Below are 25,105 nucleotides of genomic sequence, written 5' to 3'. Positions count from 1 at the left end.
AGAGCAATAGGGCTACAGAAATTCATGTATATCTTGTCTTTCCTAAGGTAGTACATGCTTTGGGTTGGAAGGAAGATTCAGAAGTTGTTAATCATGTCCCTTCTAAGGCTTTACCTCCTTTAAAAGGATGTGTTATTGAGGAACTACCTAACGATTGTGATGTCCCTGTGGATGTTTTTGGTATCCCAATTATTAATATTGAAGAAGATCATGAAGAACGAGAAGTTATAATGCTTTGTGATTCAAATCACGGTACTGCTGATGTGGGGATGGAAGAAGCAAATGAGGTGAGGAATCATACTTTTGAAGAAAATCTAGGAGAAGCTGAAGAGGTGAGGAGGAACAAGAAAGGTAAAAGAAAGGTGGTTGAAGAAGATTTTATTTTGGAGGAGGAGGAATTTATACAAGATGTTGAAGCTGAGAAAGAAATGGGTACAAAGGCTGACCCCAAGAGGTGGTGGGGTTCAATTGTAGATTTTTGTGCTAATACTGCAGGTGATGGAGACTCTGATGATAATTATTTCTGAGAATGACCTACGAGAATTGAACTCTGATGACGAAGATGGAATTTGTAAAAGTTCTATAGAATTCAACCCAAAAACCAATATTAAGAACTTTAATTTTGAACTTCACATGGAGTTTGCAACTGTTACACTTTTGAAGGATACTATAAGGGAGTACTTCATTGTGAATGATATGGAATTTGTCTTCATTGCAAATGAATCAAACAGAGTAAGGGTTAAATGCAAGGCCCCAGGTTGTAAGTGGATGTTGTTTGCTTCACTGATCAACAAAATCGAAGGCAAGACAATGAAGGTGAAAAAACTTGAGAATGAGCACACTTGTGGCATGGTTTTCAACAATAAAAAAGTGAACTCCGCTTGGATTGTAAAGCATTTTCTTGATGAATTTAGACTTGATCCGAACATGCAATATTCTACATTTAGGGAGAGGGTTTCAAAGACCAAATTCTCACGTGGATTTTCTTTTTATAGAGCCAAGAGGAGGGCTATGGCGATGTTGCTTGGATCTGTTAACGAACAATATGCCATTCTTGATGATTACTGTAAGAAATTGCTAGAAACTAATCCGGGATCCACTGTGAAATTGAAGACTAAAATGGTTAATGGGAGAAGAATATTTCAATGAATTTACATTTGTTTGAAGGCATGTAAAGATGGGTGGTTAGGTGGTTGTAGACCTCTAATTGGGCTTGATGGCTGCTTTTTGAAAGGTTATGGTAGAGGAATTCTATTGGCTGCAATAGGAATCGATGGGAATAACTCCATGTTTCCCATTGCATATTCTGTTGTAGAGAAGGAGAACACTGAAATTTGGACTTGGTTCTTGGAATTTTTGCACGATGAGCTTGAGAATATGAATCCTATCAAGATAACAATGATGAGTGACCGTCAAAAAGGTCTTGAAAAAGCAGTGGCAGCTATCTTCATAGGATGTGAGGTCAGATTTTGTGTTAGACATCTTCATGCTAACTTTAAAAAGGAATATACAGGGCTACTGCTTAATCAACTTCTCTGGGCAGCAGCTAATACTACAACTCAAGCTGAGTTTGAACGTGCTATGGCTGAAATCAAGGAAGTCTCTATAGGTGCTTACAATTGGCTTTTAGGGAAACCACCATCTCAATGGAGCAAGTCACATATATCGGAGTATCCAAAATGTGATATTTTGTTGAATAATCTATGTGAGAGCTTTAATGCAGCAATACTTGAAGCTCGTGACAAGCCAATTATCACTTTGCTAGAGAAAATTAGGTTTTGGTTGATGTCTCGATTTTACAACAAGAAACTAGAGTTGGAGAAGTGGACTAATCCCGTGGGAAAGAGAATTTTAAAAATTATTGAAAAGAACACAGAGGTTGGAAAAAAATGTTTGGTGACCAGGTCTGGCAACTACGAGTTTGAGGTGACATGCAACAATGGTAGTCAAATGGCCGTGGATTTGGAAGCTAAGACATGCAAATGTAGGAGGTTTCAATTATCAGGGATCCCATGCGGCCATGCCCTGGCTTCAATTTGGTTCACAAATGGTAATAGGTTTGATTATGTGCATGTATTCTATAAAAAAGAATCCTTGGAAAAAACTTATCTAGGAAGTGTGCATCCTATGCCTAGTCCGAATATGTGGCCAAAGATTGTAGGCAACCCAATTGATCCACCACCTGAAACAAAGTTACCTGGAAGACGTAAAAAAGCTAGGAGAAGAGATGCAGAAGAACCTCCACCTGGTTCCAAAAAAGCTCGAAGAACATGACAAATTAAAACATGTAGCAACTGCAAGAAAATAGGTCACAGAAAGGAAACTTGCAAAGCACAACAAGTAGTTGAGGTATGGTAATTTATGCTGCCATTATGAGCTAAATATTTGTATCAAATACTAGTGTATACTGCCATTGATTTGCTGAATTTTATAATGTGTCAAATATTAGTGTACACTTCCATTTATTTGTTGAATTTTAAAATTTGTGTCAACTGCTGCTCTTTGTGCCAAATACTAGTGTACATGAGTTAAATATTTGTGTCAAATACTAGAGTACACTGCCATTTATTTATTTACTTAATTTTAAAATTTGTGTCAAATGCTGCAATTTATGCTAAATACTAGTGTACATGAGCTGAATATTTGTCCACTGCCTTTGTGTCAAATGCTGCCATTTTAAAATTTGATATGTTCTCTTGATTTTATTTTAGCAACTTGTTACAAGAAAGAGAGGGCGCCCACCACTGAAGAATCCATCTGAAGAAACAATTAAAAGAAAGGCAAGAAGGTTGAAACAACAAGCAATAGGAGAAACTAGTGGTGCAACTTCTAATGGAAAATGATTACATTATTGTTGCACTGTTTTTGGAGTCATGACAGCCATTATCTTTTGTTTTATAAAGATTAAATATACTTTTTTTTTTGAGTCTGTCATGCCACTTATCTTTTTTGTCAAGTGCTATGTTCTTGAATGATAACATATGCAGCTAGCTTTCTTTCAAGCCATATACTTTTGTTGAGATATGACAGGATGAATATTTTAGAATTTGAGTTCTATGTTGAATTATAATGTTAGTATGGAAAAACATATAACTACAGGATGATGCAAATTAGAATGTAATTGTTATTTATTTTGTTGGTAACTTTAGGATTGTATATATATAATTATCATTATTTCTTGCTTATAAGAAACAATCTCATAAACCACCAATTAGATCCACTCATACTAGAAGAAATTGTAAGTGATGAGAAGATTTGGAGGTTACCTTAATTGTGGGGAATAAATAATAATATGATATTATTCATAATATTTTGTTTTTGTTTAGAGTTAATTTTCATTTTTATTTAGCTTATTTTGGGTAAGTTAGTGTATTTTTTTTTTTAAAAAAAAAGGGAAAGAGAAGGTAGTGTATTTTATGAATTTTAATAAAACACTTTCTTTTAGTGCCTATTTGTTAATGCTATGGGCTAACTAAGTTCATCACAATCTTTTGTTTATTTATTACCCATTTTATTTCTTTTGTAATTTGATAAGATTGAAAAAAAAATTCATGGAAGCTAAAATATATTACAAATCGATAAATTGCACAAACCATCTACTTTGAATTCATTGCACAAATTAATACCAACGCAAGAATTACAACCCAGTACCAATTATTCATAAAAAAATAAAAAATAAAAAAAAAATTGAACACATGACCATCTTCATTATTTACTCTAACCCTTTCACCTTAACTTTGACTGCTTTCGCTTCAAACTTCTTGAAGGTAATGTGATTGTGCTTAAAAACAATTAGAAGAACCACTGCATTGTCCATGACAGCCAGGACCTTTTGCCATGCTTAAAGATTTAAATTCAATCTCTAGTTGACCAATTTTCTAAGGAGTCCAGGAATCACCACCATTGAACGTGGGTACATGTCGAGATCGACCCATTCAAAAAGCTACACCCACTATATTTACGAGATTTAACTCATTAACCCAAAAATCTAATAAATACCAATAACTAAAGAAATAATAAAAAGCAATTCAACACCAACTCATACACCCGAAACTTGAAGCATGTAATGAATCTTGGCTTAGGATTATGTTGGTCCAAGATGTTCTCTGCACCAATGGTTTCTGTGGCTACAAAAGGAGGTTCTTCCCCATTCCATGGGGTCCCGACTCCCTCCATTGTGAAGAAAAATCAGGTTATAATATTCCTCTCCATTTTTAAGTGAAAGGGTGCTTTCACCTAACCTATTTCCAATCATCACTTACAACCTTCCAAAACATATAACCAACAACCAAGAACGATACAAACTTTTTTTTCCAATCAATCTGCTAACATTAATTTAAAATTATCACATAATGCATACCAACCTTCAAGATGTTACTGATATTTTTGTAAAATTGCAAAAATTAGAAATTAATAGATATTTGAGAATGCCACTTAATTGAAAGAGAAGGATTTCAAAAAAAAAAAATATGTGAGGAGATAACCCAATATTTCTGCAACTCAGAATAAAAACAACAATCCCCAAAAATTCAAATGTTAACAAATCGTAATCTGTAGTGTGTAAAGAATGAATATATATATATATATATGGAAGAGGTTTCAATGGTTACATTTTAATTGTAACCATCATGGTTACATTTTTTTAAGCCATTGGATTACTATTAAATGGTTGTGATTAATTTAGAAATTAAATAAAAATAAATAATAAATAACTTGTAACATGAAAGTAACCTAATCATTTATTTCCTTATAAAACTTTAATTAAGATTAATTATATTTTAAAATTAAATTAATTATAATTATTAATTAATTTTTTGAAATTTATTACTCTATAAGTATCTTTTAGCAATTTATTTTTTTATACTTAAATTATTTAAAATTTTATAGCAAAACTTTTTATAATTTAAAATTATACACATATAATTTCATAATTTAAATTTTATTATACTTGTAATCTTAATTTTAAATTATTACACTTAATTATTTATTTTTTTTATTTAAATATTTAAAAAGTAAAAAATAAAATAAGTTAAAGGATTTTTTAGAAAAAAAATGGCTGCACTTGTTATCGATTGATTAGCTTGAGACCTCATACTTAGTTCATATAATTGTAACAAAATAATTAAATATCATTTAAAAATAATTAATTATTTGAAAATTTATTATAAGAAGAGAATTTTAATTTGTGTCAAAAGAAGTTTAATTTTTGTAAAAAAAATAAATTTTATTGTAAATATTATAATTAAATGGCTTAATTATTAAAATAATTCAAGTAAGGATTTAAATATAAATATTAATTGCTAAAAGAGGTCCTGTTAAATATTTAATTAATTATTCTAAGAAAATAGTTAATTATAATTAAATAATTTTAAAAAAGGAATGTCTATTATTTAATTAATTATTTTAAGAAAATAGTTAATTATAATTAATTAAATCTAAAAAAGGAAATTCTACCTATTAGTAACCTGCTATTACAAGTTAAAGAAAAATGTAACCATATGGTTACAATAAAAATGTAACCATTGAATAGTCACCCATATATATATATAGAGATATATAGATACAAGTTGAAATGAATAAAATAAAATAATATGTAGAAATCAAAAGAAAACATTTCATTGTATGTATATACATATTCCCATACATATGAGAGTGATAGAGAGAGCGAATGATTAATTTGGAGATGAGATGATGGTCTGTTTCCATGTCTTCGCAGCTCCGACATCTGAACGGCGATGGTGGACGACAATGGTGGGTCGATTGCTTGAAAGGAAGAACAAGGGTGTGATCGGTTTTTCGTCTCTTCATGTCTTCTGCTGGTTTTCCATGGCCGGCGATGGAGAACCTAGGATGGGACAATTGGGCATAAATCGCACGATGATGAGAAATTTGGGGATTTGGAGATTTAGGTTTTCTGGTTGTTATTCATGGTTGGGTATGAAGATGATAAGATAAGAAATTTGGAGATTTTAGTTTTAAGTTTCCTTTATTAAGGTTTAATATGTTTTAATTTAATTGTAAATTTTATTAAGTTATACCGTCTAAATGTCTTCATTATTAAAAAAAAGATTTCATTATATTTGGAAAAAAAAGTAAAAATTGGTTTTTTATTTTTATTTGAAAAAAATAATAATGTTTAAACCAATCTATAATTGCCACGTGTCATGATAGATATAAAATTAGCACTTAACGGATAAGGGACCAACTATTGCACTAAAACCATAACGGAAGGCATTATTGCCGTAAAAAAAATTACATAAGTATTTTTTTGCAACAAATTGAACTATTTAGGGATTAATGCCACAAATTTCCCTTTAAATAATTGTATTAGGTAAATATATTAGTCTAACCAATTAAAATTGAATTAGCAATATAATTAACTTTAAAAATATATGAAATTTATGTTTCATTGAATATTTTAAAGTTAATTTTAGAAAAACACTTAGTTAATTGAGATATATTCTAGATAGTAATTTTTAGTGACTAATTATATTTTCTAATATTTAATTAGAAAAATATTTTAAGTTGAAAATTAATTATTTATTAATTAATTTTGGATCAACTTAAATAAGAATATTTTTCCTGGTATTAAATAAGAATTAATAATTAAGTTTATTTTATACTTGATTATTTAATTCTTGTATTTAATACATTTAATTAAATCGAAAGTTGAATATTTAAGTTGATTTCATTCTTGATACTTAAATGTTATTATTTTCAGAATATTTAATTAAATAGAAAATTATTTTAAATTGGAAATTTTAATTTCAGAACAACTTAAATTTCAATAATTTTTCAAAATATATTTAATTTTATTTTATTAATCATTTTATATATATATTCGAAATTGTATATTTTGTAATGCAGAATTTTTTTGAAGTTTTTGAAAAATAGATTAAAGTTGAAAATTAATTATTTTAATTAATTTTAGACCAACTTAAATTAATAAATTTTTTATTTAAATGATTAATTAAAATAAATGAACTAAAATATATTATAATTAAAAAATAAATGAATTAGTCAATGAAAGTCTAGATAGTTATTTTCTGTTTGCTTGAAGTATTTTTCTAGTAATATTTAATTAAATAGAAAATTAATATTTAAGTTGATTTTAATCATGATACTTAAATATTTTATAATTTTCTTGAAAATTTAATTAAATAGGAAAATTATATTTATGTTGAAAATTAATTTTTTTTAATTAATTTTGGACCAACATAAAATTAGAATAAATTTTCAGGATTTATATTATTTTATTTTGCAGTATTTTCGAAAATTGTATTTATTTTAAATACATTAATTTTCGAAATGCAATATATATTTATAGAAAATTAAATTTGAGTTATAAATTAATTATTAATTAATTTTGATACAACTTAAATTGAATAATTTTTAAAATATTTATTGAAAATTATTACTAAGATGGAAAATAATTTAATTTTTTTTTTAAGATCCATCTAAGTATAATTTTATAAATATTAAATTAAAGTATATATTTAAAATTTTATTCTAAATTGGAAATTTTAATTAAATAAATATATATTTAAAATAAATAGAATAAAATAAATATTAGAAGAAAATACATTAAATAATGAGCTTTATTTTAGGATATTCGATCTCCATTGTTGATTCTACATAGTTCTTGTTTTAGTGAGTAATCCTCCCTAATGGAGGAACGTTCATTAGCAATTAAATGTCATAGAATCTCGAAAGATAAGTATTATTAGTAAGTGTTTTATTTTTAGTATGGATCACCCTAATGGTGGCGACTATTAGTAAGACTTACAAAAGTATGAAACAATGGTAGAAGCTCATAAAATAGAATGGCTTTGACTCTCGCCTAAACGGGACAACGCTGGATTCTCATCTTAATCGAATAAAAGGTTGCTAGAATGTTTATCATTTTAGACGAGCTTACAACTCTATTCAATGGATGGTATCTTTGACTCTCGCCTAAACGGGACACTGATATCAGTTTGTTGAAGACCTTGAAAATTATTTAGGATTGTATGTTTTAGTATTTTCGCTTGTCATTCCTACTTGCTATGTGCTAATAATTTCTGAATGAGATTTTGTGTTGAACCTTACTTGATTTCTATTTATTGTTATTTGTAGTATCCAACATGACAATGACCAACTCCATGGTGTCACTGTTGACTGATAATATACTGAATGGATCTAACTTTATGAAATGGAGAGATAACATTCACATTGCTCTCATTGGTGAAAATGCCCTGTTTGTGTTAACTGAAGTGGCTCCTGAGCAGCCTGGTGAGAATGCAACCAAAGCAGTAAAGGAGAAGTTCAAGCGTTGGCAGAATGCCAACAACAGAGCTCGATACTTCATGCTGTCTAGCATGGTTGACACCTTGAAGACAAGGTTTGCTAACACTCTCATGGCTGCAGAAATCATGAACCAGTTAACTGAGCTATTCGGGATGGCATCAATTCAAGCTCGCTTTGAGGCGACTAAGAATTTCATCAACGCACGGATGAGACCTCATCAGAGCGTGCGTGATCACCTTCTCCAGATGACTAGTTACTTCCAGGAAGCTGAGAATCATGGAGCTGTTATAGATCAGACAACTCAAGTGAGTTTGATCTTAAACAGTCTGACTCCAGCCTTTCTGCCCTTCACTTCAAACTATGTCATGAACAAGTCGGAGCTTGACTTTCACGAGTTAATCAATAACCTTCAAACATTTGAAAATTTTATTGGAGGACCACAGAAAGGAGGATCTAAAGCTCCTAGTTCTAGCAACGCTAATGGGGCGGCTAAGGCTGAGGCAAACATTGCCTCTACTTCCAAACTCAACAACAAGAAGAAGTGGAAGAATAGCAAGAAGCCTGTTCAAGCTGTGAAAACAGTTTAAAAGAAAAAGGCTGCTACTCCAAGAGACAAGCCAAAAGGAAAATGCTTCTATTGCAATGAAAAGGGCCACTGGAACCCCAATGCCCTAAGTTTCTAGCAAAGAAACAAGGTCCTTCTTTCTATGCTATAAACTCATGTGTTTTAGAGAATTATTATCCCTTTGGGTTATTAATTCTGGACCTACTAACCATGTTTGTTTTTCTTCTTATTTCAGCTCCAACTGCTTGAACTTGGATTGTTATCCTAGCGAGTTGAGTCGGATGGTTGGACAGATGGGTGGAGATAGTCCAAGATTGAAGATCAAGCTCAGAATCTTCTATTTTGTTATAATTTTTGAATTAATTGTTTTAATTTAAGAACAATTTGGATTTCAATTATTGGTTTGGGATTTTTATTCCCTATTTTTCATATTATTGCAGACAATTCGTTTTATTTTGGAGAATATTATAATAAAGTTCTTTTTTTTTGGAAATGAATTACCTTTATGAATTGAGCTTCATTTACTTTATCTTGTGTATGCCAGTACCAATTATATTTATATGTTTATAATGTTTGTATGTGTTTGTGTTTTATTATTGATACAAATTCTATGGTATATTAAACTCTGCAAAGAATGAATGCCACATAAACACTTAGAATTTCAATTCTATGTTTATGAATAATTGTTAATTCTAAAATAATTATTAAGAATTTGTTTAATAAAAAGATCTTTTGATCTGATAGGGGTGGAGGTAGTTAAGAATAATATGCAGTTCAACGATCTTTTATATCTATTGAACTCTGTTTTATATTCATAACTCCACATGATCTCTGGATTAAGAATAATATGCAGCTCAACGATCTTTTATATCTATTGAAATCTAGATTATATTCATAACTCCACATGATCTCTATATCACTTAGGGGTGGATTATACTATTGAAATATGTAGTTCATTTTATTTCAAACTCTAGACTATACTCAATACACCACAGTACTCTATGGCACAAATATTTTTGATTAAACATGGATGTAATATAATTAGCAAATTATTTAGAACTTATTCTTGATCTTAATTTATGTTCCAATTAATATATTACTGTTGTAATAGAAACTGATACCAATAAAAATTCTTGGTCATTGTATCACAGTACCTTATTTGAGTGGGAGAATTTTAAAATTCTAAGCCCATCTTCATTTGGATGACACTTGTGATAGGAACTTTAGAATTCAACTGAGAAAGTAAATCTAACCATTCATATGGATAGAAATAGCTTATCAAAACTTTGAGAATAAGATAGTAGAATTTTTGCATAGTCTATTTGAATGACTTAGGCAAAAATTCCTAATCCTCATGAAAAATTTTGTGGTATCTCTAGTGATTACTTGGTCTTAAGCAAGTATTGAATATTAATGTTAATACTAGATTGCTGTGTTGATGACTTAGTCTAGAAGAAACTTACAGTTTCAGACTAAGAAATTATGTCACAACAAGATATCCTTGAAAAACAATAGTAAGAGGTTAAATGTACTTCTATGTATGAATTTAACCAGACTCCTACTGTTGAGTGGGAGCCATCTGAGAAGTAATCAATCAAGGAACATTAAAAGACAATCAAGAAAATTTCTGAAAGTGACCTGTATGTTAGATGATAACATATTAGAAGTCCTTATATCTACACCAACTCATAAAGGATCTGAGATGGTGATTACTCTAGGGGTGGAGGAATTATTCTAGAAGGATGTAAAAACCCATCTATGATAATTTAAGCTTCATCAGTGAAGATACATAACTTTGTAATTTCAAAAATACTGGAAAGTTATTCAACTGAAGAAAATTCTACACTATGTTATCTCTATTCCATTTCGGATAGAATTAGAGATATGTCTTTTGTTTATTCAGATGCACTTAATAAGCAATAAAGAATTCAGTATCCCTAGATGAGTAATGCATATAGTAAATAATGTTGCATAATGTTTTATGAACACAAAGGAAGTAATGGTGGAGAAAGCAGTAGCTTACCACAGACTTACAGTTCCAGTAATTTGGGTTGAGTCAAATTCACTACACTTGATCTGAAGATCAAGACAATAGATTGATTGAAATGCACTACTTGTTTTATGTTATTGCAAGTGGGAGCTTGTTGGGATTTTATGCCCTAAATAAAACCCATTTCAATCTAATCTGATTTGTTATCAATATAAGATTAGAAGTCATTTATGTTTACATGTAGTTTTCATGTTTATGGTTTAATATATACAAAATCTGTTAAGTCCAGAACATATAGTTATTCACAATTACAGTGATGTCAACACAGTGGAATATTATTGTGATTATATGCTTCAAAAGATAATGTCCCTGATTCATCAGTGCACTGGATTTACACTAATGTGATAATTAGCGATGAAGTGTACTTACACCTTGGATAAGTGTTATGTTCTTTCCAGAACATTGGCAAAGTATGCTAGTTTCGGATGTATGGAGTATACATTGGACTGGGACTGATATTGATCTTGGTAAAGATATTATAATGTTACCATTGTATCTTTCTAAGTTAATATCACTGGTTGATCTTAGATCAAAAGATCTTAATCCAGACATGCTTAGGTTCAATCTCAGGAGTGTTATTCATGTTTTTTGATTTGTTAATTAAGCCTAGTTTTTGGTCAGGGTGATACGTACATTTTGGGAACATGATAATATAATTGAGTGGGAGCGCTAAACATAGATATGGAATCTATAGCTTCTATCAGGACATAGAAGTGAAACGATAATTTCCTTCGAACTTGGTTTAATAGAGATAAATGGAAGGGCTCTTGTTTTAGTGATTATATTAGCTCACTGAAACATCATTTATAGAGAGCTAAGTGTTTTAAGGATAAAATACATTGAGGGTTGAAAACAGTAAATTTGTCCCCACTCGGTGTAAATCATCTATAGAGGATATTCGATTATTGAGATTAGAACGATGGTTAAATGTTTATAGCGTATCTATATCGTGGAACATATAGAGCGTTCTACATGACATAGAGTGCAATTCCAAGTTCTATGGTGGATGCAATAAGGAGTTAATAAGTTAGGGAATTTACTTGGTAAATGCTAGTTCTGCTTATTAGAAGCTCGGTTGTATAGGCCCATGGTCCCCATACTAGTTGAGACCATACTGCTTGTAAGACTCGGATAATTGATTTTAATTAATCCATTATAATTCTAAAATTAGACTATGTCTAGTTTATGAATTTTCACTAAGCAAGGGCATAATTGTGAAGAAAAGATATTCTAGTGTTTGGTTATTAATTAAGAGACTTTATTAAGTCTAATTAGTAAATATATTAAATAGCAATTTTATTTGATGATTAATTTTAATTATTAAATAAATAGTTTTGGCATTTAAGTGGTTAAAATTGGAAAAATGGCATTTTTGAGAAAATAAGGAAAAATTGTCAAAAGTGGAAATACTCCCAAGTGGGGCCCACTTACTATGGCCGGCCACTTTCTAGGGTATTTTCCATTTAATTTTTCCATTATTTTAATGCCTAATAAATCCTAACCTAAACCTAGGTGGTTGCCTATAAATAGATAGTGATGCCTCACACTTAAAGATGATGAAAATTCACCTCGAGTTTAAAAATTTCCTGAGCCTTCTCTTCTATTACTTTCGAACCAGCGCTTCTCTTTCTCTCTTCATATTTTCATACCTTGAGTGATAGAGTGAGTGCCCACACACATCAAGTGGTATCTCAATCATAGTGTGTAAGGCTGTGAAGAATTCAGAATCAAGAGAAGGACATTCAGGCTCAGATCTTGGTGATACCCTGCTACAGACAGGATACAAGGGTTAGAGATCTGAGTGGAAGGAGCGATCAATATTCCGCTGCACCCACTTTAAGGTTTCTTAAACTTTTTATGTGTTTATTTACATTGTTTTAGAAATTCATATTTAGGATGTTAAATAACATACATGCTAGTAAATCTAGATCCTGGTAAAACATATTCCAACAAGAACAGTGATTAAGAGAGCTTGGAATGGCGAGAGTTTAAAGTATTATTATCAGTAGTACTCGCATTGTATTTATACATAGTCAATTTATTTTGATAAATTTACTAAGTATAGGGGGATAGCTTACCATTGTACTATTGCTTATTATAATGAAATTTTCGAAGTTTTAGAAACTCTTCGCAAGTTTTACATTCTAAGTTATTACACCACGCTGTAATAATAAAAATATTGCGAATAGAAATATCGTCAAAATAACAGTTTAGATTATGCGAGTATCCATGTACCGCTTAAAAATAAATATGCAAAAGTAAATATCCTCGAAAGGATATAGTGTTAGATAAGTAATTAAAATTTGTCTGCAGTACAAAATGTGAGTACCCGTGTACTGCTAAAAGAAGTTAAAAGTTTGACAATTATGAAAAAGGACTTAAGGAACTAGAGTGGTAGGATCATCTGCGACCTTGCTTGCAGCATCATCAGCGACTTCCTCCGTGTCTGCGTTCTCAACCTCTTTAGGGAAAAGGTTGCCACCATATCCTCGAGTTTGGTAGGCGACATAGCACGAAAAGCCTCAGCTATTTTAGCTGGCTTCTGCCCCAAGGACTGTGAAGTCGAAATAAGGCAATTTGGATAAAGTCGTGTAAATGTAGTGAGAAACAGCCTGATCATACTGTCTCTTCCCATACTCCTCGCGATCATAAGTCAATTCCTCAACTCGTGCCTCTGAGAGCTTGGCTTTGTCCTCCGCCTGTTTAGCCTTCTCCTTAGCCTTTTTGAGGTCCTCCGCGTCTTTCTCTTTCGAAGTCACATCAAACTTCAGTTTCCTTACATTCAGTTTCCTTACAACCTCGCTCTTCCTCTTTTGTAGGATAACAGGAGAGGTCATTGCAGTTCCAGCCTTAGGCTTTCTGTTGAGAATTGGAGCTTGCTTCAAGAACGTCATTTCTGCGAGAAAGCAATAAGACAAGTTTAATTTTTATACTATAAAATAACATGTACATACTGAATGTATTACCCGATGTTGGTCTTGATGTTTGTTTATTCTTTCCTTTTGTTTTTCAAAAGGCTCCTTGTATACTGGCTCTCGCTGATGGCTGGCGTTCTCAGGAATTAGCTTATGTTCTTGCAGTTTGGCAATCGTAATAATCGCCAATCGCGATCTTGAACAGGCAAGCTACCTAGAACCTCAGCAATTTTTCTGCGAGCAGTGTCCAGAACAGGTCGAGCTGGCCTATCTGCGATCAACAAAAGATAAACATTAGCGGCTTTGCAAGGTAATAAAAATATACTAAGTTTTGAGATACGCGACGTACTAGGTCGACGATTGAAGTCAGTCCTACTTCCTAGTACTTTAAACACATAGAACCACTTAGATTTCTAATCCCCCAGATTGGAAACCATGCCTTCTACCCCATTAATTTCAGAATATGCCCATTTACTAAAGCAGTAAAAGCCATTGTCATAGCCTACATTTTCTATATCGTAAAAGTAGCTAAAGTCCTCCATCGTTGACTCCCCTTGGACATACTTTATATACATCGCCTAAAATCCCAGAACTATGCGATAACTATTCGGTGTTAGTTAGAAAGGAGAGACATCATAATGTCTAAGGACGACTTTTACGAAAGGATGAAAAGGTGAAGATACCCACTTCGAAGAATAGGGATTGAGACAACCACGTCTTGCGTGGTGATGATCGTAGGGTTGGTAAAAGGGAGATGAGGTCTTTGAGATGCTGAAGGACGCATGGTCCCTATTCACAACAAATTTAACTGTGCAAATGTATGTAGGTCAGATTTGGTAACTCGCGTGAGCAGGTTCTCGCATGCAAATGGTTCATTCAGTTGAGCATTGTCAACTGAATCTGTTTCACTACCCTCAGCATTCTCTTCCTCCTCCGACTCGCGGTCAGGAACCTCAAAGTCTTCTCTTATTTCTTCGACTTCAATGTCAGGGGCATGCCTTGAGTGAGTGAGGTACTCTTGGGCTGACACCGTAGATTTGCTATCACGAATCTCGATCGTTCCTGCTTCAGCGAGTTCTTGAACCATCCTATCAATCTCATCCGTGGATAGTGAGCCTTGACGGATAGCCCTAGCGTCAGGAACCTCCTCCTCAGAGATCGAGGTGGGTATAAAGCTGTCGCTCTTCTCCAGTTCATCAGCGAAGGCCCCGCCTCCAAATCAAGCATCTGACTATCCGACAGGTCGCTCATCTGAAAGATAAACGATCTTTTCAGTGTGGTGAAAGTGCAAGAATAACACCAGTGACCTCACCCGCATAAAAAAATTCAAAAAATATGAAGGATTAACCATACATCTCAAGAAATGGCTGGGTGTATCTCAATAACATAATGATCGTGCCGCTACATGAGAATTAAGGTAGTGAGACACACCCACCATTTTGAGAACTCATTTAATCCTCCCAAGGTATAAGTTGAACATGCGCAACTAACAGTATGTCTTAAAAAAATGGCTGGGAGTTTCCTAGTGACCCAAGGGGCATGCGTTTTTAGCATGGCCATAGAGTTACTGGGACACCCCACCATTTTGAGAAATCTGGTCAGTTCCAACATGCGACTAAAAAGCAAGAAAAGTCAAAACTGGTCGCATGTCTCAAATGGCTGGGTGTATCACAGTGAACCAAGGAACATCCGTACACTCGCATGAACATTAAGTTACTATGACACACCCACCATTCAAAAGACTCATCCAGTCTTCGCAACAAAAGCATATATAAATCAAAAGGCTAAAAATAAACCCTAAGTTCTAACAGGGATTAAAATTGCTAAATTTTAGATTTGCTAAATTATTCAAATGTATATGCGAGTATCCACGGTGTTCATCTTGAAACTCGCGAGTATTCAGAATACTCAACAAGAAAGATGCGAATACTTAAGGTGCTCTTTCTGAAACCTGTGATTACTCAAGTTTCAGGTCCATATTTCCCAGAGAAATGTCCAGTTTTGATCGAAGGCAAATAAAGTGCTATATGTACTTAATATTATCTCATGCATTTTCTAAAGCGCAAAATATAGATTGATTTTCAATATAAAAGGAAAATTGTTGCAAACAATTTCGCACTAACCTTGAAAGTGTCGATATTTCCTCAGTCAATTCTGTAAGAATCAGAAGCCTCCAAGACCTTTTCTGGGAAAGAAAAGAAGAAATGTGAAAGAGGGTTTTGAGGTTTTGAAAATAAGAGAGAAAGAGAAACAAAAATGAGCGGGAAAAAATGAAGGATCATTCGTATTAGAAGCATTAATACCATTATCCCTCATTAATTGGGATGGAGACACGTGGCAAGAGAATGCCTAAGGTCTCACAATCCAATGGTTATCCATAACCACGCCTATACGGACTCCGAAGAGTTTTGATGACGTGGCATCCCAAATGGGTTAAATAAAATTCTTACAGCCATGTTTTTGAAACCCTCAATTAGACAACCAAAGGTCACCATCTCGTGACACCCTTTTGCCTGCCTCTCGCTTATAGTTTCTCTCATGACATAAGTTATCAGTCTCGAAACTAGGCGCATGTGTTATAGTGAGAATTTCTCCCCTAGATACTCGAGACCAGACTCCTATAAAAATGACACGTGGACTCACTCTCCTTGAGGAGAGCTGAGATGTCAGTGAGACTTCTTGAGTTCAAGCCTCGCCTAAACTAGACTCAGCGGGATGATGTGACCTTGAAAGTTTCTAGTCGCATTCGAGTAGCTCGCATGGAGCAGGACCAAAGAACGAGTTAAGACTCGCACAAACAAAGATATATGTGAGGACTATAAAGGTCTTCCTGCAAAGAGGAAAAGATTGCTTTCGTATTCAGCAAGCCGGTCCGAATGACCCAACAATCTCGATAACCCGATAAGGACTCACATGTCCTAAGTTATCGAGTTATTATAGGATATTTGTATAAGCAACTCGAATAGGACGCAGACATCCCAGACTCGACTGGTCTTTTATGCATCTTAGGCCTACGAGCTTATGCAAGAACATGAACAGACAACTCGTACTATAGAAGTTGCATACGTTGCTTTATTTAGTGAATCGGGCCGAAACTGTTCTTCATTTATTGAATTTACGTTTTTATTGATTTAATTGTTATATTCAATGTACAAACGGATTGATAATGAATTCAATCTCTGTGTAATCAAAGGACACTTTCTTTGTATATAAAGGAGTGATCCAACGTGAAATAGAATAAGACAAAAAATCATTGTAACAGTGGACTAAGCAGACCGTGATCTGAATGAACAACTATATTCCCTTGTGTTCTTTATATTTCTAGTACGTCTGTGTGTTCATAGCTTGAATACTCGCCATTCTAGGTTGAGTACTCACACATTTTCTGCGTATATCTTTATTATATTATTTAATTTGGTGTTGTCTAAATTTCTCCAACAACAATTAGTATCATTGGAGCCATGGGGGAAAATGCTAGTATCAAATCTTTAACAAATTGAATGATGTCCTTACCAACAATATCCCAATGGGTTTGATAGAAACACCATCAGGGCCTGACGCTTTGTCAGGATGCGTTTGGAATAAAGCCTACTTGACTTCCTCATCTTGAATAGGCTTTAAAAGGTCATCATTTTGAGCAGGATCAACCGAACACATTACACCATTGGCAACCATTTGAAACTGTGAAACACCAGCATTAAACAAGGTTGAAAAATAATCATTAATAACGATTTCAAGGCCCAAATCCCAATCTTTGACAACCCCATTACTGTCTTGCAGAGTATGGATTTTGTTATTACGCTTCCGTGTGCTAGCATACACATGAAAGTACTTGCTATTTTTGTCTCCTTCATGAAGCCAATGTTGCTTAGACCTTTGTTTCCAATAAAGCTCTTGTTGGGCAAGAATTTCAAAATAATTAGTCTTTTTAGTAACAAAATCTTGCATACCCATAGCATCTGTGCTATATATCAATCTAGACAATTTTTGTTTGCTATGAGACAGACATTTTTTGAAATTACATGCGCACGACCCCAGGTATCCAGTTTAGTGCCGGAAGCTTTAATCTTGTCAATGAGAGGAAGATGAGTGCTATTCTGCTTCAGCAATTCTCATAACAGAAGTGATACATTTTACCAGACAACCATGGAGGTTTAGGTTAGGAAAATAGAAGTATGATCAGAGGAAGAGAAGTCGCCATTAGTAAAAGTTGCTTGGGGAAAGGACTCAAGCCAAAGGTGAGAAACAAGAGCTTTATCCAAACGAATTTTGACACTATTAGGCGTACCTTTGCTTCGCTTCCAAGTATAAGGATAGCCCTGAAGCTCCAAATCGACTAACCCGCAACTGTACAAAACCTCTTGGAAACCATCAATGAGGGACGTAGGGTAGGGTCGACCCCCCTTCTTCTCTAATTGGCTGCTGATGTTATTAAGATCCTCGATAATACACCAATGTAGCTGAGACTCGGGGGCAAGGTCATGTATGAGCTTCCAAGTCTTGAATTGCATGCTTCTATTTGGCTTCTCATAGATGCATGTTAAACGCCACGCAGAAGTATTTGGCAGCAAGATTTCTACATCAATATAATTTTGTGAGTAACTTAACAGTTGAACCTCTTCTTGGACTTTCTAAAACAAAGCAATTCCTCCTTTGTGACCTTGGGCCTCAACACAAAAACCACCATCAAAACTTAATTGGTCTCTAAGCCTATCCACCACATCTTTCTTGCATAAAGTTTCACATAAAAAGATAAAATTGGGTTTCTTTTGAGCAACAATGTCCTTAAGGAATTGGCAGGCCCGTGGGTTCCCAAGCCTACAACAATTTCAATTGATACAACTCATAATGTTTGGTGGGCCTGAGCACCACGACCCACCACATTCATATTTTTTGACCCGGTATTCATTTGGCCCATGATTTTAGTGGAAGCCACATTTTCATGCTCTATAACAAATATTTTCCTTTTTAATTCAGCATTTGCCAGCTCTTCAACCTCTTCATGACTATCATAAACCACAATCCCTTTATTTTTGGAATGATATTATGCTAGATCACGGGAAGTTGCATCCGTAAAACCAGTGGGTGATTTATTGACAAAGTTGACTCCATGATTAGTGGGATGAGCATGAGGTGGTGAGCTATTGAAAGATCTGTCAGAGCAGAGGAACGGTGAAACATAGACTTGTTGGTGTCGACGAGGTGTGGCCTTCATCCCCATACCATACGGCTTAAACAGAGAGCTTGACGGTGTGTCGAATAAACGTGGACAAAATCTCTTTTAATGTCCCATTATTCCACAAATAAAGAAAAACACTAGGACATCTTCATACCTAAACGTAGCGTAAAAACTGTCCCCATCACGTTTACGAAATTTCATCTTCCTTTTCAATGCTTCTCAAGAGATAGAGTTGCACGTACCCGAAGGTACTCACACCAAACCCCAACAAAGTTATTTGGATCAAATTCAAGAAAAGTGCCTACATAATTACTGCCATCACGAACAACCTTCATAGTTAAGAACACGAATTGCAAATCATGAATTTGCACCCACAAATAAATTGAATTTAGGCTTAGAGTCCTGGCATTATCACCATCTTTCTGTTCGTACTGTAGGGTTCGAGCATATCTCTCTCTAGCTTTGTTTGAGTCTCTAGCAATATGAGGGCCTCCAATAACCACTTGCAGATGTCCATCCATGGGTGGGGGCATAAATGGGTTCTGATTATTATCTGGCTGGCCAACCCTTTGATCCTAGTTGGCCTTAATGTACTTTCGTAAGTGCGGGTTATTTTTCCTGATGAGGAATTCAATTTCTTGTTTCAGATTATTTCACTCGTTGCTATCATGACCGCAATCTCCATGAAAGCGACAGTACTTGGTGGTATCCTTCTTGCTCATATCTTTTTTTCATCGAAGGAGGTCTTTTGTATGATACCATAGACCGACTTGTCGTGAAGATGGTTTCTATCTCTTCAGTAAGGATAGTAAAGGCAGTGAACTTTGGTGCTTTCTCTTGAGGATGATGTTATTCAGAGTTATTATCGAACATACCTTTTTTTTTTCCATTGCCTTGTTAATTGCCATTATTTGACCTTTTACCACCTTATTCTGTTGTGAGTTTTGAGTCTGGACGGATGTATTGGCAGTAGTGGTGTGACTTTGGTTGGTTTTCTAATCAATTGTCTCTACACACCAAACTGCTTCTTCAAGCTTTATAAATCCGTCTGCTCAGTCTAGAAACTCTCCCATAGATCCTACATTAAGTCTTTTGATGTCTTTCAATAATTCTCCCAGGAGTTTAATTCCTTATAGGATAGCGACAAGTTTTCCCTCTTTAGTTAACCCTTTCACTTTTATGGCTTATGTGATAAATCTACCGATGTAGTCTTGTAATATCCCAATAAGCCTAATGGTAAGTAATTAGGATTTATAATTATATTATGGATTAATCAGGTAATAAGTGGGATTATGATCCTACTAATCTAGTTCAACATAAATTTTAAATTCGCTATAAGTGAGTAAATAAGCGTAATTTATAAATTACGGAGATTTATATAGTATGTCTAAATGTAATATAAGATAAATGTGGAATAAAAATATTTTCAGGTTTGGTGACCTTGGACACTCGATCGGGGGCTAAAAATATCATAACATGTTTAATTATTAGTTTTGATGGGATTATTTTGATTAGTTGATAGTGTATGTATTGGGGTAATTAGGAGTATGTATAATTTAACTTAACACCCTAGAAGTATAGATTTCTTAATGGCTAAGAAATAATAAGATAATTATTATTAATAAAGTTTTATTATTATTATTATTATTATTATTATTATTATCTTTTTATAAAAAAAAATCAGATTATATATATATTTATAAATTTAATGAGTTGATAAACATAAAATGAAAAGAAGTAACCCTCGCCTCTTCACCCTTTTCTCTCGAGCAAAACCAAACCAGAACACACCATTCCTTTTTAATTTTTCTTCTTCCCAAACTCAGCTTCTCAAGCTCTTGATAGCCAAGGTGTGATCATAGTGGGAAAGGAGTAAGCTCAAGGGCCGGGGATGATCGATCGTTCTCGAAGCAAGTCAGCCAACATACCTAAACAAGAACTTGAGGTAAGAAAAGTATTAAGTATTGTTTATGATTAATGATATAATTGTTATAGTCTCGATTATGATGAAGATTCCGAAATGCGTTTATTGTGACTCGATTATAATCGAGAATAATGATATATATTTGTTATGACTCGACCGTGATCAAGGTAACGAGGAGAAGCAATTATTACCGTTTGTGACTCGATAGTAATCGAAGGAGAGGCACGGTTATTACCGTTATTGTGAATAAATAATGATTGGAAACAGTCATTATCGTTACGAGTATTTACGCTTGAAACTCCAGTTAGGTTTCTTACTTATCGTTCGCTTTATCGGGCAACGATAGTGACATACATAGCTCGTGGATAACGAGTGGTGAAGATTAAAACGATCATTACCGTTACGAGTATTTACTCTTGAAACCGCGGTTAGGTTTCTTACATAGCGTTCGCTGTATTGGGCAACGATAGTGACATACGCAGCTCGTGGATAATGAGTGGTGAGGATTGAAAAACAGTCATTACCGTTATGAGTAATTACTCCTGAAACTGTGGATAGGTTTCTTACTTATCGTTCGCTGTATCGGGCAACGATAGTGACATACTTAGCTTGTAGTTAACGAGTGGTAAGGGTACTTTATGAAGTATCGGGATTGTGTGATTACAATGTTGTAAAATTGATTAAGCATATTATTATATGATAGATTGTAATCAAATACGTTTTGTTACAGTGTGACTAGACAATCCTTATACTACTTATGAAGTTAGTCACTTTTCTTGTAGAGTCTCAGTCACTCATGGAATGTACGAATGCGTGTTTATAGAGATGTAAGATTATAGTGCTTTATGAAGTACTGAGATTATGTGGTTATGGTAATGTGTGAATTAGAGTGCTTTATGAAGCACTGAAGGTGAGTATTTATAATGATGTATGTTTAGGGTGCTGTATGAAACACAGAGATTGTTGATAATTGAGTAGCTATACATATTCTTGATTATGTAATAAGTGTGCTCACATAGACGTTAAGTTATTTATGCACCTTGAATGTATATGACCTATTGGTATGTATATTACATTGTAATGAAATTTGCTAGCATTTTCTATGATTTTATTTAGTAGCTTTTCTTGTTGAGTCATTGTGACTCACGGGTGCTTTGTGGTCCAGGTAAGGAAGTTAGAAGTTGTGTTCGACCATGAGTCAGAGGTCTTCTAGCGATGTACATATCAGTCGTGGTGTCTTGGCCTCTGGGAAGCAGGATCGACTTCTTATCTATGTTTGGAAATGTAACCTATTGTAAAAGAATTTTTATAAATAGGGGATCCCCGTATTATGGTGTATTTAGTATAAAAGTTTTATTTCAACTTAATCAAAAAAGTTTTTAATTAAACCACACTTTTTTTAAACTAATAGATTTGTAAGAAATAAGTTTGTGAAAGCACACACGTGGCTGTTGGAAATATTTTACCAGGATCTAGATTTACTACCATGTATGTTTTATTAACATCCTAATATGAATTCTAAAACAATGAAATAAACACATATAAAGTTTAGGAAACCTTACATTGAGTGCAGCAGAATATAATGACTCCTTCCGTTCAGATCTCTAGCCCTTGATTCCTTTCTGTAGCAGAACATAATCAAGATCTGAACCTGGATCTCTTTCTCTCCTTCCTTTGATGATGATTCTCCTTCTTGATTGGATTCTACACAATCTTCCACACTATGATTGAGATACCACTTGATGTGTGTGGGCACTACTCTATCACAAAGGGATTTCAAAATTGAAGAGAAGAAAAGAGAAGAGAGGGGCGGCTAGGAATCAAGTTTTCTTTGAGAGAAAATACGATGCAAGTCATAGTTTCTTGAAGCCATCACTTTCTATTTATAGAAAGCCATCTAGGTTTAGGTTAGAATTGTAGGCATTAAAATAATAAAAATATAAATGGTAAAATACTTGCATAGTGGCTGGCCATGATATGTATAATCGGCCTCACTTAGCAATTTTGCAATTTTGTCATTTTTCAATCCCATTTTCTCCAAAATACCGATTTTCCAATTCAACCATTTAAATGCCAATTCTAATTATTTAATAACTAAAAATTAATTATTAAATAATATTGTCATTTAATATATTTATTAATTTAGACATATAAAGTCTCTTAATTAATAAATAAACCTAGAATCTCTTTTCTTTACAATTTCGCCCTTGCTTAGTGAAAATTCATAAACTAGACATAGTCTAACTTTAGAATTATAATTGATTAATCTAAATCATTTAACTGAGTCTTACAAGCAGTATGGTCTCAACTAGTATGGGGACCATGGGCCTATACAACCGAGCTTCCAATAAGTCGAACCGAATTTACCAAGTAAATTCCCTAACTTATTAATTCCTTATTGAATCCACACTTAGAACTTGGAATTGCACTCTCAGTAACGCTCTATATGTTCCACGATATAGATACGCTATTAGTTATCCATTGTTATAATCCTAATTTGATCAATGACCCTCTAATAGATGATCTACATTGAATAGGCACTAAATTACCGTTACACCTTCAATGTATATTATCCTTAAAACACTTAGCTCCGTATAAATGATATTTCAGCGAAGTGAAATGAGATCTCAACCATTTATCTCTGTTTTGCCAAGCTCGAAGGATATGATCGTTTCACTTCTAAATTCCTATAGAAGTTATAGACTCCATATTTATGTTAGCGCTCCCACTCAATTATACTATCATGTTCCCAAAATGTACGTGTCACCCTGACTGTTCAAAAGTAGGGTTAACTAACAAATCAAAAAACATGTATAATACTCTTGAGATCGAACCTAACCATATCAGGATTAAGATCATTTGATCTAGGATCAACCGGTGATATTGAATTGAATAGATATTACGGTAAATTTTAATATAACTAATCAAAGTTCAATATCGGTCCCTTCCGATGTATACTCCATACATCCGATACTGGTAAACTTTGCCAATGCCCTAGAAAGGACATAACACTTATCTAAGGTGTAAGAATACCTATCGCTGATTATATCATTCTAGTCTAAATCCAGTGAATTGACAAATCAGGAAATAAACTTTCGAACATATAATTAAGATTATATTCCACTGTGCTGACAACACTAGAACCATTAACAAATTCATATGTTCTGGACTTAAATAGAATTCATACATTATATATATATAATCATGTGAACCATGCAACATAAAATGTTATTTCTGATATTTATTAATAAGTAAACCTGATTATATTGAAATGGGTTTTATTTAGGGCACAAAATCAAACAAACTCCCACTTGCACTAATATAAAACAAAATGTGCATTTCAAATAATCTCAACACCTTGATATACAAATCAAGTGTAGTAGTAGTATATTCCTCGTAATAGGATCTGACAGGTTGTATTAAACACAACCTTTCTCCACCATTACTCTTCCTTATTCACAAAATCCTTGATATTGTGAAATTCCTCTCTATATGTCTACTCTCTTGGGATACTGGATTCTATACTTTTGGCAACTACTTTTTGGTTTATCAAGAAATAACACTAGTAGTTAAGATAGGTTTTTACACTTCTCCAAAATCACTACTCCACCCCCAGAGTAATCACCATCTTTTCAGCAGACTTTCTAGCGCAAAGGCAAGTCTCGAAATCTGATGTGGTGTAGTCTAAGAGTTTTAAACACACCCTTATCGACTAACATATAGTTCCTCTTCTTAATCTTAAGATTTACTTGATTGTCTTCCAATGTTCCTCTCCTGGATTAATCTGATACCAACTCATTACTCCAACTCAATAGCAGGTGTCTGGTGTAAGGCATACTAAAACATATCTGAGACCTCTCACTATTGATTTAAAAAATTCTTTCATGGCTTTATCTTTTCTGGAATAGTTGAGACTTTTCCTTAGATAAATAAAATCTATGTCTAGAAGTCAAGAAGCTTCTATAGACTGCCATTAGAAAAGAAAATGCTTCACCATCTTACTAAAGTAAGTTGCTTGCACTAGAGTAAGTAATTAACCAGGTATACCATAAGCCATAGGTTTAGATAAACTCAAACCTATAATACTAGCAACAGGAAGTTTTGTTAAGTCCATAGAATAGACCTACAAACGAAAATTTCCTTTCTTGTCCTTGTAGTAGAAAACTTTAGGTTATTCCATGTGAAT

General features: G+C 33.5%; 1 protein-coding gene across 1 annotated transcript; it reads left to right on the top strand.

Moving 5' to 3' along the window:
* The first annotated feature begins 633 nt into the window (after positions 1 to 633).
* LOC115721468 (uncharacterized) lies at positions 634 to 2,274 on the top strand. Its single transcript, XM_030650741.2, has 2 exons — positions 634 to 1,122; positions 1,168 to 2,274. Exons 1-2 carry the CDS (start codon positions 634 to 636, stop codon positions 2,272 to 2,274), a joined length of 1,596 nt encoding a protein of 531 aa, XP_030506601.2.
* The last annotated feature ends 22,831 nt before the right edge of the window (positions 2,275 to 25,105 follow it).

The sequence above is a fragment of the Cannabis sativa genome, chromosome X (assembly GCF_029168945.1).
Source record: "Cannabis sativa cultivar Pink pepper isolate KNU-18-1 chromosome X, ASM2916894v1, whole genome shotgun sequence".
NCBI classification, from domain to species: Eukaryota; Viridiplantae; Streptophyta; class Magnoliopsida; order Rosales; family Cannabaceae; genus Cannabis; species Cannabis sativa.
The sequence above is the reverse complement of the archived record's forward strand: the minus strand, read 5'-3'. Positions and strand labels throughout refer to the sequence as shown.